The sequence below is a fragment of the Falco biarmicus genome, chromosome 4, assembly GCF_023638135.1.
Source record: "Falco biarmicus isolate bFalBia1 chromosome 4, bFalBia1.pri, whole genome shotgun sequence".
Taxonomy (NCBI): domain Eukaryota; kingdom Metazoa; phylum Chordata; class Aves; order Falconiformes; family Falconidae; genus Falco; species Falco biarmicus.
Window position 1 is genome coordinate 65,489,389 of NC_079291.1, and position 14,895 is coordinate 65,504,283.

Below are 14,895 nucleotides of genomic sequence, written 5' to 3' on the forward strand. Positions count from 1 at the left end.
AGACAGGGTGTTTGCCCCACAGAGCGGCAGGGCGCTCGGCTTTGTGCTTTTGGGGGTCGACGGCTGCTCCGAAATCACCCCGAAAGAGCTGTTCAGAGTGTCCGTGTGTTTTCCTGCATCCCTTGCCTTTGCCAAAGAGTAGAGCATCCCTCTGTCCCTTCCCGTGCCCACAGGGACCCTCGTGGGGCTCTCAGGAAACCGGTTCCCCCCTCCCTGTCCCTGTCACCCCGTGTCCCCTCCTCCCCCGTGGGGCCCACAGGCTCATGTGAGGAGCGATAATCTCCTTAGGCGGCTCGTGGGGGTGGGGGGCTCAGGGGCCTGTGGTGGGGCCTTGCATTTGACACACGGAGCGCTCAAATGCACCTATTGTTTGTGGGTGGCAGCCACGGGGCGGGGGGGGCATGGGACCCCCCAGCTCCCCACACCCCTCACCTTCCCCCCAGGACCGAGGCAGGGTGCTGCGGTGAGGAGGGGGGACCCTCGGCACTGGGGCTCTGCAGAAGCCAGAAGAGGATTTGGGTGCTGGGGTTTTTGCAGAGGGGGTTCAGGGTCCAGGAGCTGGGATGTCTGGCTGCTCCCTGAGCATCCCCCCGTGCTCCCCTCCCATCCCCGGCACGGGGTGATTTTAGAGCCTTCAGCTCACACGTGTGCTGGAAGCCAAAGCCACCAGGGTCACCCAGCCCAGTTCCCCTCCGGCCCCGGCCCCGATTAGTGGAGCTGGAGCAGCCCACGGTGTCCTAATCCCGACATAGAGATGTTTTGTTTGCACCGAGGGTATTTTTATCCTCTTACTGCTGCCTGTTTCCTGTCGAGCTGCGGATGCTTTAGAGCAGCTCTGCACTGCCGGCAGGACGTCTCAGAGCTGGTGCTTGGGTTCAGGGCGATGTCGTGGTGGCTTGAGTTTGTATTTATCATGTCTCAGTTTATAGGGGGAAAAAAAAAAAAAAGGCAAAAAGATAGAAAATCTCAGCCTGATATTCAAAATTTAGATGCAGTTTGCATGTATTGGATCCCGGTGAGCCGACCATTGCTGGCTGCTGCCTCCATGATGCACGGCTGTGATCCGTCGTTGTTAGGGATCCGGGCTTTTTAGGTCTGGATCCTTCCCTGCTCCTGGCCAGGGAGAACTGAGGCTCCATCCTCACCTGGGCACCGGCAGCTGGAGCGAGGAGGGAGGGAGAAGCACTAATCCATACGTGAGCTGCAGGGTCCCCAGAAGGCATGAGCCAGACCTGCCCCGGGGGTCCTGCGCGCAGCATCCCCCACCAGTGGGGCCAGACTGGCTGCAAACCACTGGGATGGTACTTCTGTCCCCACTGCTGGTGGCACGGCTGGGAGTGCCAGGAAGGGACAGGGCGGGAAGGGGGCTGAGTGGGGGCCAGACCTGGATGGCGCTTGGTGCCTGGAGGGGGGCTCTGCCAAAACCTCGGTCTCAGCATGGCAAAGGCAGTGTCCCAGAGTCCCTCCAGCAGCCGCAGCAGAGGGGACAGTGCTGGCGTCCCCCCAGGTCCTTTTGAAGTCCCCAGCCAGAAGAGCGGGAGCACAGGCAGCTCCTGCTGCCGTCGCTGCAGTCGCAGGCACGTGGCTGGGCTAGGGGCTTTGGTGTGTGCCCACGTGTGCCCGCGTGCAATGGCTGTGAGAGGGGAAAAAGTGTGGGATGTCCCAGGGGTCCCACAGGGGGGATTCCTGCTGTCATGAGCCCTCGGCAGAGGTACCACACCGGTGCAGATGGGGCTGTGGCCGAGGTCGGGCATGGGGGACGTCGGGCTCACTGGGTGACGCGCCAGGAGGGGTTTAAGTCTCTTTTGGGGCATAAATGAGGCTTTTGATGGCCGGGGCCTGCGTCCCACGGTCATGAGACCCTGTTCAGAGGCCGAGCTCAGTCATGGGATCCAGGAAACTGAATTAAAGCGTCTTAAGGAGCTTTTTTCCAAGCTTTGCTCTGGTTTTTCACGTGCTTGTCATATGAGCAAAGATGGTATAAAAGGGCAGAGGGGAAGGATCCCATCTGTGGTCGGGCTGGGGAGAGGGGAGGGCGCTGGAGGAGGGATGGCAGGGTGAGGGGCTCTGCACAGCGCTGGCTAAGATGGAGGGAAGGGGACAGGAAAGGACAAGAAGAGGAGAGGATGCGCTGGCAGCAGCCCTTGGCTCTGCCCTGCCAGGTGAGTGAGGCAGCGACCTGGGGCTGGTGGGGGACAGCTGGGGGCAGGGATGGCAGCGGGTCTGGGGGAGCAGAGCCCGTCTGTCCATGCTCCTTGAGCAGCACAGGGGCTGCGAGCATCCCAGCGTGCCTGCAGCTGCACCCAGACACCGGCCAGTGCTTCCTTGGTGAGAGGCATCGAGTGTGGCATCACATCCCAGGGAGGAGGGAGCGTGGGGGGCACCCACCACCCTGCGCTGCTGGCTGGGGGGTGGCGGGTGCCCAGTGGTCCCCAAGGTCCCCCTGGGCAAGGTTAAGTCCTGGGAAGGGTACCTGAGCCTGGCCTTTGCGGGTGGGCAACCATGGGCTGGACCCACCCAGCTGTGCACCACGCGCGTACGCGTGCAGACAGCCACACACATGTATGTGCAGACACACGTGTGCGCACACAGATGCATGTGCCTGCAGACATGCACACAGGTATTCACATTTGTACACTGACACCTGAGCACACGGTGACCTGCGCACACGCACACCTGCATAGGCTTGTGCATGCATTCACGGCCACACACACGCACACACACAGTTGTGCATGCACGCGTGCATACCCTGGTACAGGCATGTGTGCACACACGTGTATGTGCGACCCTGCTTGTGTACCCCTGTGCTGCCCTTTCGGTGCTGCGCTCTTCACCCCCTTGGGTTTGCACAGGCAAACCCACACGTTCATCCACACCCACCTGCACACGCCAGCACTGCCTGGGCGCATGGCCCTGCTCCCACCCTGCACGCCCACCGCATCCCCAAGTTGGGAACAAGCAGCGCCAGGGCTGGTGGGTCACGCTGGGGAGATCCATGGGCTGGTTTTCACCTCCTACAGTTGCAGCGCAGGCTGGGGATCCCCCAGCCCCCCCAGGCTCCTGCCCCCTTCCCTCCCCTCCTGGCTTACTTCTCTCCTCCGTCTGCAGGAGTGCTCGGCTGGAGGAGTGTGGGGCCGCGGCCCCCTGCCCCCTGTGAGCTTCCCTTTGTCATCCTATGCCTGAGCGATGCCTGGAGGCTGGGACGGTGAAGGGAGGCCCACGGGCTGCCACAGCCCTGCGGCGACGACGCCTGGACTGCACATGTGGGACCACGCACCCAGGGCCAGGGGCCGAGTCCTGGGGGGGCTGGGAGCACCCCTGGGGAGCTGGAGCATTCCCCTGATGGGACAGAGCATCCCCCTGGGGTGCTGGAGCACTCTGGGGAGCTGGGACCACCTGGGGTGGGGAGTTGGGAGCACTCTTGGGGACCTGGAGCATCCCCCCCTGGGCTGGCTGATACCCGGTGGGTTGGGGCTGGGCAGCAAGGGATGCAGCAGCTGGGCCATCACTGGATGTGGATGGGGTTTTGGGGTGTCACAGAGCACCCATGGCCATGGCAGGGCTGGGGGTGAGTAGGAGGCTGCAGTGGGGCTGGGGAGGTCTCCCAGGGAGGCTGTGGAGCATGGCGGGAGCCGTGTGGGGTGGAACCAGGACGGGTATTGCCCTGCGCACCAAACAGCCCGTTCCTGCAAAGAGACAATCCTGCGCAAGGAAGTTCTGGCAGCTCTGGAGAAGCCCCTGTTCTCCCACCAATCCGTTTCTTTCAGCAAATTGACAAACCCCTGGCTGGCACCTCGTATGAGGACTGTGCTGGGACAATGGAAAAATTCCTGTGTGGATGCAGAGAAAATCTGTAACCCCCACCACAGGGAGCAGAAACTTGCCCCAGGAGGTGCTTTTATACAGTGATGCAAAATAACAAGCAGGGAGCAGGGGTCTGCAAGGCAGGAGGCTCCTGCCACACCAGGATCTCTGGCTGCTTTCCCTATTTTTGGCTATTTCCCCCCCAAAAAACTCAATCTGATTCATCTGGCATGCGGGTTGATCACAGGGTGGGGAACGGCTGTGGGGTGGCAGGGACCCACTCCCCTCAGGAGCTGCTTCGCCTGCTGCTGGAACTTGGCTGGTGGGTGGGGATGAGGTTTTGGGGACACCCCAGCCACCCCAGGGTTGGATCTGCCCTGCTGCCCCTGTGAGCAAACCAGGAACATCTCCCGTGGCAGGTTTGGAGCCACATTTCTGGGTCACATCCTCCATCCCATCCCTGCTGTGTCGGGGAAGGCCAGAACAGTGCGAGGTCTCCCCAGTGCAGGGAGCAGGTCCCCACTGTCACCCAGTGGCAGTAAGGGGCTGGGGGGAGGGGGGGGGCAGGCTCAGCCCAGATTGGTGGCATCCCTCTGCCTGGCTCTCCCTGGGCAGGAGAGGAGCAAAAACGTGGAGCAAGGGCTGTGCTGGCATGTCCTTCCGTGCTGCCCCTTGTCCCACGTGGGGACCTGAGGTGCTGTGACAACCCTGCCACATGCCTGGGACATGTCCCCAGGTTGTTCCCCTCCATAACTTACATTGGAGCATTTGGCCATTGAGTGTGAGCCGTGCCAGGAGGCAGAGGGAGCATCAGCCAGGCGCCCCAGGGACAAGTGGCTGGAGAAATCCCCCTCGCTTCTCTGCAGTGGGGTCAGGAACTTGTGCCTGGGCGGGGGGAGATGAGGTCAGTCTTGGCGATCCATTAAGTCGATCTGGGAGGCAGTGGTGGGGGGTTTAGGTCCTTGGCAGGGTTGGAGGGACTCGTTTGGGGTGCTGAGCTTTGGGGGTGAGCTCAGATCCACTATGACAGGTGAATTTGGGGGTCCCTGTTCTCAGAGGGGCTGCTTCAGGGTGTGCAGGGATCATCGGCACCATTTCCAGTGCTGCTAACTGGGAGCTGAGTGGGCATCCCAGTTAACCAAGCTGCTCCTTCCTACATGGGGAAGCAAAAGTATAGCCAAGATCAGCCTGGACCAATTTCATGTAGTTTTTCCATGTGGAGTCCTGCAGGTCGGGAGAGAAATGAATGGTTTATTGTAGATTATTTTGTTTTCCCAGCTTGTGAGTTGAGCAGGCATGGGATGAGAATTATAAGGCAGGGAAATAACGTTATTCAGCGTGTGTCTGCGCGCATGGTCTTTCTACAGAGCCTTCTCTATTACAGCTGAAGTTACATAAAATAGGTTTATCTATATCATAAAGATAAAAATGCTTTCTTTTTTGGGGGGAAAGATAGCTTGCTTTTCTAGCATTTGTGGGAGGCAGGGAGCTGGCTGGCAGAGGCGTGGGTGGGGATGCTCAGCACAAGCCCTCCCCGGGTACCTTGTAAAGCACCCTGAGTCAGTTCCATATTTCTGCCAGAGAGAAGGCTGTTGATCTCCTGGTGTCTCGCGCTGTTTAAAAGCTTTTTATCGATTATTCAGGTTTCCTGGGGCCAGCAGCTGCTTGCCCCCAGAACTCAGCGGTGCTGGGGCATTGGTCTCCTGCTTGCTGCCCCCGGCATGTTGGCCAGGCACGGTGGTGGGCTCTGCTCTGGGGCTCGCTCTGCTGGGATGCTGTGTGGGGCAATGGGTAGGGAGGAGGCAGCAGCATCACCTTGTTGTGGCACTGTATTTAAAAATAAAGTGTTTGGTTTTTTTAAAAGACTCCTGTGAAACATGACTTTTGTATTCTTTCCGTTGGCCTTCCTTGGGGCCGAGGATGACTCCCCCTTGGGCACTGTTCTCTACACCATCTAGCAGGCTCCCTGCACTGCCCCAGACCTTTCCAGGCTCTCTCCCATCTCTCCTTTCACAAGCGATGAGGCATTCCTGGATCATCCTGTCTCACTGGGCTGGAGCTTCTGGCTCCGCTTAATGGGATTTCTCCTTGAAGGGCTTGGTGGCTCACTGTCATCCCAACACAGCCTCACCTGCTGCGGATGGAGGCTCCTTCCTTTGAAAAGCCGAGGCTGGGGCAGCAGCAGGTGATTCGCAGGAGGTGTGGGTGCCCCTCGCCCGCTTGACCCCCCCCCCCCGGCCCAGCCCACAGACAAATCACTGGTACCATGCGCCTCCATTTCCCCACTGGTAAATACTGGTGTGGTGGCTACTGGGGGAGAGGGGCCGAGCCTCCATGGCAGAGCGAGTTCACTCCCCCCGGGTGGCTTCTGACAAGTTATTTCTGCCTTGAGTCTCCCTAACCAGCCTGGCTGGTGTTCTGCTGCTTTCCAGAAGGCTGGGGCCGTGAGCTGTGCCATGGTGGTGGGCTGTGCTGGGGGTGGTGGGCCGTACTGGGGGTGGGGTGCTATCGCGTGGGGGTGGGCCATGATGGGTCCAGTAGGCCATGCTGTGGCAGCGGGCCATGGTGGGGATGGTGGGCCATGGCGGGGGCTGTGCCAGGGGTGGTGGGCTATGGCGGGGGCTGTGCCAGGGGTGGTGGGCCATGGCAGGGGCTGTGCCAGGGGTGGTGGGCCATGCTGGGGGTGGTGGGTCATGGTGGGGATGGTGGGCCATGGCAGGGGCCACGCTGGGGATGGTTGGTGGGCCATGGTGGGGGCTGTGCTGGGGACGGTTGGTGGGCCATGGCCCGGGCCATGGTGGGGGATGTGCTGGGGATGGTTGGTGGGCCATGGTGGGGGCCACGCTGGGGGTGGTGGGCCATGGCCCAGGGATGGTGGGCTGTGCTGGGGATGGTGGGCCATGCCAGGGGCTATGCTGGGGATGGTTGGTGGGCCATGGCAGGGATGGTGGGATATGCCGGGGATGGTGGGCCATGGCGGGGGCCATGCTGGGGATGGTTGGTGGGCCATGGTAGGGGCCATGGCAGGGATGGTGGGCTGTGCCGGGGATGGTGGGTCATAGCAGGGGCCAGGCCACACAGGGAGCCCGGTGCCGCTGCTGTGCCCGTGGCAGGGGGGGGTCGCGGGGGTGCCGGGGCCTGCACCCTCCTTCCCCGCCTGTCCCTCCGCATCTCCCCCGCTCTGGGGGCGCGGGCCCGGCCCCAGCTGACCCCGGACACACCCGCCAGCTCCCACAGGCCGGCCGCTGCGTCTGGGCGGCGCCGGGTCCCCGCGGCCACTTCCTGAGGGGCAGCCCGGGCACTGGGCGGGCCCCGGGCAGAGGGCGGGCCCCGGGCAGAGGGCGGGCCCCGGGTAGAGGGCGGGCCCCGAGCACTGGGCGGGCCCCGAGCAGAGGGCGGGCGCCGAGCACTGGGCGGGCCCCGGCCGCCACTTCCCGCCCCGCCCCGCGCGGCTCAGGCGCGCGGCGGGCAGCTCAGTGCGGGCAGCGGCGTCGCGGGGGCCTCGCCGCCGGGCCGAGCGCTCCCAAGATGGCGGCGGGGCCGGCGCCGGTGGTGTGAGGCGGGAGCGCGTCGTTGCCGCCGCCGCCCGCGCCTCCTCACCTACCCCCTTCTCTCCCTCTTGCCCCGCGCCCCGGTCCCGCTCCCCGCCCCGCAGCCGGCGGGATGCTGAGATCCACTGGCTACTTCCGCGGCATCGACTGCCCCTTCCTCAGCGCCGGCGGGCCGGGGCCGGGCGGGGGCCCTCCGTGCCGCCGGCCCTACTGCCACTTCCGGCACCCCCCGGTGGCGGCGGCGGCAGCGGCGCGGTGCGGAGCCTCTGGCGGCCCCGGCGCGGGGCTGGCCCTCGGCCACGGCGCAGGTACGGCCCCGGCCCGGCCCGGCGGGCCGCGGTACACCCTTCCCCCTCCCCCGGTTCCCCTCGCCCCGGGCCGTGGCGCTGCCCGGCCCTCGCCCCCCCCGGCAGCAGCGTGTCCTCCTCCTGGCGAGGCCAGGCCCGCGCCCTTCCTCCTCACCACGCCTGCCCACCCTTCAGGGCCCGAGTCTGTCTCCCGCTCTTGTAACCCCGCCTGCTCCCCCGGCCCGGGTATTGCCCCCTGCAGCCCCTCTCGGGTGGGCTGTGGGCACCGTCCAGGCGGGGCAGGTGGGTCCCCTGAGCCCCTCAGCCCTGCCCGGGCTCTGGGCCCTGCGTTGTCTCCTCTTGTTGCCTCTGAAGGGACTTTTTACCTCACCCGGGGTGAGGGAGAGGTGGATTCTCTCCTCCCCTGGATCCTACCGTTGCTGCCTGGCCCGAGGGTGGTGGGGAGCAGCTTTCCAAAATGTCCGATGGCCTGAGGACAGCCTGTCTGGTCACCAGGATGGAGGCTGCGGGAGGGCAGTGCTGCTGGATGCTTTCTTTGTCCCTCCAGGCACCCCGGCTCATGCAGCAGCGATGAGGTGTCAGGGCAGGTGACGTGCTCTAGGCTGGTGCTGCGAGGCAGGTCCTGCTGGTGGGGTGTTGCAGGGGGGGCTGCGGGGAGCTGGGCCCCCTCCCGATGAAGGACTCGAGGAAGGCGTGGAGTGCTGCCAGGTTTCTCAAAACGAAGCTTGGCTGCAAAAACGCTGGTGAGCTGCTGTTGTCCTCATTCTTCCAGCAACTCTTGTTTTACTTACATTATTTGCTCATCTGATTATTTTATTTGGAGAGAAAAGGCTTCGTTCTTCTCCCCAGAAGAATACCTCTTGCTTCTTTTTGTTAAAGCTCTGCTGTTGCAGTTAGATATACTTGCTAGTATGCGTGGTCTCAACAACCTGAAGCAGGTGTCACAATAAAGCAGAACTTGGGTTTTTTCTGTACTTGCTTAACTTTAGGTTATTCATGGGTTTAGAAAGCGATTAATTTTTTGTCTCCTCGTTAGAAGGTCAACTTACCATGACTCTGTTTTAGTTTAAAATAAAGAAAGCAAAGTATACTCAGGGCTGTCACAGGCAGATGGATACTGTGTTAGAAAGGCAAAAGTTTTTTACCTCTTCCATTATTCTTTTGAATTTGAAAAACCCTCTAGAACCCTTTAGGATGGTCCTCTAAATGCTTGATATTATAATTAGCTTTCAGAGTACTACTTCTGTTTGTCTTTAAATATCTGTAGGGTGTCAGTTTTGGAACTGGATGTGCTCATTTTGGTCTGCCACCTGAAACATGCAGCTGTACTAAATAAAAGCTGGTTCTGGTTTTGAGTTTTGAAATGGGGAAGAGAAGGTTCGTCTTTAGTAAAACCTCCTGGTGCACCTGGAAAGTGTGTTCAGCTTCTAATACTGGCTGAAAAGTGTTTATTTAAGAGCTGACTGTGAATGACAAATTATCCCAATATTTTGTTAGGCATGGCTTGGATATGTTAGTGACTCAGGAGAAATCTTGTATTTTGGGGAGTGAGAATGGTTTATCTACTGTATTACGGCTCTTAGAGAAGCTTTGGCTTTTGAAAAACAAAAGCTCTAGTGTGGGTCTGGTTTTCCTAGGTGAAGTGTCTGCCACTTGTGAAAGAAACGGCATTGTGAGGCTTAACTTCCAGCCTGTGGCCTCCCACTCCCCCCAGCTGGCTGAGCTGCGTGTTCCTGCTTCCTTTCCCAAATTCTTGGCATCTAAGGCATGGCAGGATTGTCATAACCAGGGATCTGTAAATTCTGCCTCAGCTTAGTACTGGACTTCAGCCATTTTTTTAAATGTCTGTTTTGATTGAGAAATGGAAGAAGAGCATTGAACCTGCTGCGAAATGCTGTTTTTTTAGAAAGGACTTTAGTGGGGTTGTGTAAGGTACACAATTTCTATAGCAGCAGAAAACGTCTTTGCAGTGATTTTGTAAGCAGTGCTATGGCTTAGCTTCATCTGAAGGGTTCAGCTTGAAGTGCTTCTATCTTTTCCTCTGTCTGTCTGAAGCTCGTCTAGCCTGGAAGGATGTATTTAAGATTTACACTAGAGGGTGTAGTAGTTTAGCAGCCAGGCAACCATCTTCTTGAAAGCAGGTTCTCAATCCACCATAAGTTGCTCCCTGTCAGTGAAACTGCCTGTCTTGTTTACAAGTAGCCTTGTAACAGTGCACTTGGGCATATTTGACCTGTTTAATCGCATCACTCAATAAATAAGCTTTAAAAGCGTAATTTTTAAAAGCAGGTGGGTATCAACAGCAAGAGCTACAGTGCAGATCTGTGTTTTCTGGGATAGGGCCTGGAAAAAACAATAACATCCGAAGAATTAGTCTGCTAAGCATATTGATTCAAGACTGATGTTGACTTTGATGTTTTGAGGATCACTGTAGGACTGGCAGTAACCCCAAAACCCTTAGTAGATCTTCCATAGCCTTGAAAGTAGCTTTTGGAAACTGAGGAGTGGAGCTAGCCTTGCCTGCTTGTGGTGGGAGGAGGCTGTGGACACAAGCCAGGGGGAGCAGAGAGGAGGTGGGGAGTTAGTGGGACTGTTCCCCTTTTCTTTGCACCCCTCACTGTTCCAGATTTCCTGAGGAGCATACTGTTCTGGGGTTCGCCGTACATGATCCATATTTTTCTCTTATGTTCCCAGCCAGTGGGAGACAACGGCAAAGAGGCCTCCGTGCCTGTTAAGGAGATCAGCAGCAGCAGGACTGACTTTTCCCCCGTCTGCTGCTGTTTGCATGTGGCAGGTGCTCCCTTTTCTTCCCCTCTGAAAGCAGCTCAGTAAATAAAATCTTGTTGGGTGAGGAGGGAACCAGCATGATGCATCTGCTTTGTAGGGCACATTTGAACTGGGTTCTGAAATGCATGGTACTTCATGTGGGAAATCTATTCCAGTGTCTTTACTGCAAGCGTCTGCCTGCATGGTAAAAGAGCGTGGCTACCTGGAGGCTTCTGGAAATTCAGGACTGGCTGAAAGCTGAGGAGGGTGCGGGGGCGGTAGCGTGCACCGATGTGGTGTTTCCACAGCAGTGCCTGTGGGCTCAGAAATGGGATGTGAGCCTGTGCAGGACTGGGAATCTGGAGATTGCAAATTCTAATCCTGACTTGGCTGAAGTGCTTTTTCCATCTACAAAATGACTAAAACCCACCTGCTTCTGAGCAGGATGAAGAGATTATTGAATGTGTGTGAAGTGCTTTGAAAGCGTGCTGTGTAAGTAGGAGGGAAGAACTGCCTTCAGCCCTAAAAGCATCTCTTCAAGAGCTGTAGAGGAGAAAAATAGGTCTCTCTTTAAAGTCTAGGTCCTGAGTATGCTGAAAGACATAAAAGAAGCATAATACATCTCTTCATAAATATCATAAGGAAACCAGCTCTTTGGTTTGCTGGTTTTGATACAGCTGTCAGCAGATGCTTAGGAGGTGGATGTTTTTTGAACCCGGAGCAGTAAGCTGTGTCCAGGTCTGGAGGTCTGAGTTCCTCTTTGTCTGCTCTGATCCTTGCCTTAGTGCAAGATGGGAAGAGCAAGGCTTTCAGCACCCTGCCTCAAAAGACTTTATTATGGAGTTGTGTGCACTGACAATTGCTCAGCAGTTTTCTGGTATAGTCCAAAGCTTGAGGAGTGGTTTTCTTGCTGTGTGGATTTTCTATTTAGATAGGCAAGGCTTTGCAGATTAGATCTAGATTGCATCTTTGGAAGGTGTCTGGATGGGTTTGTGTGGTAACAACACTTTTTTCACCTCTCTGTGATTTTACACTACCCAGCTCACAAGTAAGCCGTTTGTAATGCTGTTTGGCTCCTGTTGGCCCAGGTCAGGTGTGGAGATATCCTTGGGCTTATCTCCCCAGCTTTAACCCTGTTGATCCTGTCACTGATGTAGGAAGGCCCTTCACCTCTCCTTTTTCAGTCTTCAGCTGAAGAGCAACCACATGGGATGGCTGTGACTTGTATATAAAACACTGTGCAAAATGATACTTGAGAAAACCTGAAGAGGCTGTTTAACTGTTAAACCCCAACTTTAATCATCCTCAGCCCGTGTGTCACCGTCGGATCAAGGACATTGTCATCTTCCCCAGTGGGGTTCCTCATACAGCATGTTGCTGAGGGGCTGCACGTTAAACTGAGCCGTGTGTGGTGGGAGCAGCCTCTCTGTGCTGTCTGGGGTTGCCTTTATGTTACTTATATTGCAGTGCAGGTTCGCACCATGTGTGGTAGGAAGGATGAAGGGAAAAGTCTTTGCAGCTGCATTTTCCTTCCTGTAGTTTTATGTTGTGCAATATCAACTTCTTGTAAAAAAAAAAGAGCTTTTATCGCTGTATTTGCTACAGGGAAATTGAATGAGCAGGAACTTATGAATTGCCCTCAGTATTTCTTTGCTGAGGGGGGAAATTAGGTTGGTTCAGCTTTGGGTGCTCTAGTCCATGGACTGCATGTGGGGGGGTTGCTAAGACTGCTTTCCCTGCCCCCTTCCACATTTGTGTTTAGAACAGTACAGACCAAAATGTTAACGGTGGAAGTTTTTTTTAACTGAGTTTTGAAATGAAGAATAGGAAGCCCACTTGATGGTAAGGTCAGGACGTGTCTTTTCATGTAAATCAATGTCATGGCTTTCTAGTGGTTAGGGATTTCTTGTCATTTAACTAACTTGTCAGTTATGGTGGGTTTCCTGTGGGTGGGCAGGTGCAGCTGCTTCGTGTGTTGGGATTTCAGCATGGGCTGGCAGGGCCCTTCTGATTTTTGTCTTTCTGCAAGCGGGGCGAGCGTGGCTGTGGGGAACCTTGGCCCTGAGCTTGCACACGGCAATTCCTTGCTCCTGTTACAGACGTCTGAAAAGCAGGAGGTGGGAGCAAATCTCTGTCAAGCTGGAAGGATTTTGAAGGCTAAAGGTGCAGCGACCTGCCTGGGTGTTGAAGGCCCAGGAGTTGTGCCGGTGTTTGCGAGCTCCCTGGCCTCCTCTCCAGCTGCCACAGGAGGCCTCTGGCTACTCTTGCAGGATTTCTCTCTCCAGCATGCACTCTCTTACCTGACATTAAAACGCTTCCTCTGATTTTTTTAAAATTTATTTTTCCCTCTAGTCAAACCCTGCAGTGCCGTGTTAGTGCTGGAGAAGCGGAAAGCACAATTTGCTAGTCCAGGATTTCCCAAACCACTTTCCCTGGGCTGCCTAGTGTCAGGAGAGATGGGTTGGAGGCGCCGGGGCGGCGTGCCGGCTGGTGTGATGCTGAGCGGCAGCAGTGCCAGGCTGCGGGCAGGTACTGACAGGCAGGGCTGGGTATCTCCCTGCCCTGCAGCCTCCTTCCCTGCTGGGGCTGAGCGTGGGCTGCGGGGCTTGAGAAGTGGGGTGGCGTTGGGCTCCGGCTGGGGGGCCCGGTGGGATGAGGAGATGGCTTAGCAGGAGCCTGGGGATTGCCATTTGGGAAACTGCTGTGCTTGCCAACTTGGGTTGCTCGAATCAAGTAAAAAGTAACATTTGCAGTTGGGGAGTGGGGAAAGCAAGATGTCAAAAAATTCCCCAAGATTATAGTAGTAGTGGTAGGGAAGAAGAAAACAGCCAAAAAACCCCCTGCAGACACTTGAGTAAAACCCAGTCAGACTTGGGAGTAAATGAGGGTGAAGGCGGGACTTTGGGTTGGTAAGTCCTGCCCTAATTATCTCTGCAGCCCGGAGAGTGCTGTGTCAGCACATGGTCAGCGGTATTGTGCCACACGCCTTTGCCGGAGTGTCTTAGCAGTACCGAGCAGATATTAAAAGCCTCAAGTACAGCATGAACAAATATCTGCAATACTTACTAACTGCGGGGAGCTCAGGTAATTCTTTGAAGTTTTTGACTTACTGTGGAGTGAACTTGTGTTTTGGTGTGGATTGCAGTACGCGAGGAAGCAACTGCGTGAGAAGTACCTTCTCCAGAGAGGCTTTCACGTGTCAGCCATTCATTTAACGTGAGACTTTGGTCCTCAGCGTTGCATCTGCCTCTGAAATATATGGACTATGCATAAAACTCAGCTCTGCTTTGGAGAGTTTAGTTGCACGAGGGTTTTCATTTCCCTGTGAGATCTACCCTTTTTACTTGAAGAGGGGATCTGTGCTGAGTTTTGGGGAGTGTGTTGGGTTAGCTGGTTCAGAGAGCCTGCAGAGCCGCAGGTAGCAGAGTGGTAAAGGAGCTGCAAGTATTAATTCCAGCTTTTGAGTTCTCTAAAGCCAGACAGGTTTTAAAACCAGTTTAAGTTTTAGGTTTAGCCCTTTGTAAGTCACAGCTGAAGTGTTTAAATGTAATATAGCTTGAAAGGTGCTTTTCTTTAGTTTTTTAACTTTGTTTTTCAAAGTGTCCAGTTGTGACTGTATTAAAATAGTGGTTTGGGTTCTTTTTCTTAAATGGGTGTTCTTCACCTGAAACAGTTAAAGAAGTAGGACACGTGTTGAGAAGATAACTTATCTTGAGCAAGCCAGAGAAAGGCTGGAAAAGAAAAAGAGTCTGGGGGATGAGGAGTAGTGTTACTGCTCGTGGACATGCTGGTCAAAGTAAGTTTTCAAGGCGGAGCTGAAAAGAGAGAAAAGACGACACCGGAATAATTGAAGTATTTTTCTTTTGTTCTTCTGCTTCTTTGAAGAGTGGCTTTACTTACTAAGTTTTGGAGTAGACCCTTAGTTTTACCTAGCACTTGTACAGGAGATGTGGAAATGTTTTCTGGGCTCTTTTTCTTGGAAACAGAAAAAATAAGTCTTAGTTAATTTTCTGTTTCCTAAGCAGAATTTCAACTTTTCTTGTATATTGAGGAATAACTTTAAAGGTAAAATGAGAGAGGGAATGGAAAGATCTCCAAAGAATCCAAACATTGAGTATCTAGATTAATGTATCATTGACTTTAAAATGGTGAGATGCCTTCTAGCCTGTGTGATGACAGACTGTGGGGTCAGGGTAGCAGCCTGGGGAGAAATCATGATATTTTTGGTGCCAGCCTTTGCTTTCTGCCCCTGTCCTGGCAAATCCACCAGTTGTTTCTCATGTTTTTTCCTAGGCTGTGGGAGAAATGTACTAATGGTGTGATTTCCTTTTAGGAAGGCATTACATTTATCACAGATCTTGACACACCTCTGATGCTCTTTGCCTGCCGCAGGTGTTTTAGCACCAGAGCAGGGACTGTACATCACGGGGGTGATAGAGGAATGTAAATGACTGCTTTTGCATGGG

General features: G+C 55.6%; 1 protein-coding gene across 3 annotated transcripts in view; it reads left to right on the plus strand.

Moving 5' to 3' along the window:
- The first annotated feature begins 7,265 nt into the window (after positions 1-7,265).
- Positions 7,266-14,895, plus strand: part of REXO1 (RNA exonuclease 1 homolog) — a 40,487-nt gene continuing 32,857 nt past the window's right edge. Inside the window, exon 1 of one of the 3 annotated variants that reach the window (XM_056335690.1) lies at positions 7,266-7,663. In XM_056335690.1, the coding sequence (XP_056191665.1) occupies positions 7,468-7,663 (196 nt within the window). In that variant the 5' untranslated portion in view covers positions 7,266-7,467. Of the gene's footprint in view, positions 7,664-7,786; positions 8,407-13,370; positions 13,514-14,895 lie in introns of those variants that run through there. The other 2 variants (XM_056335691.1, XM_056335692.1) reach the window with 2 other exon arrangements.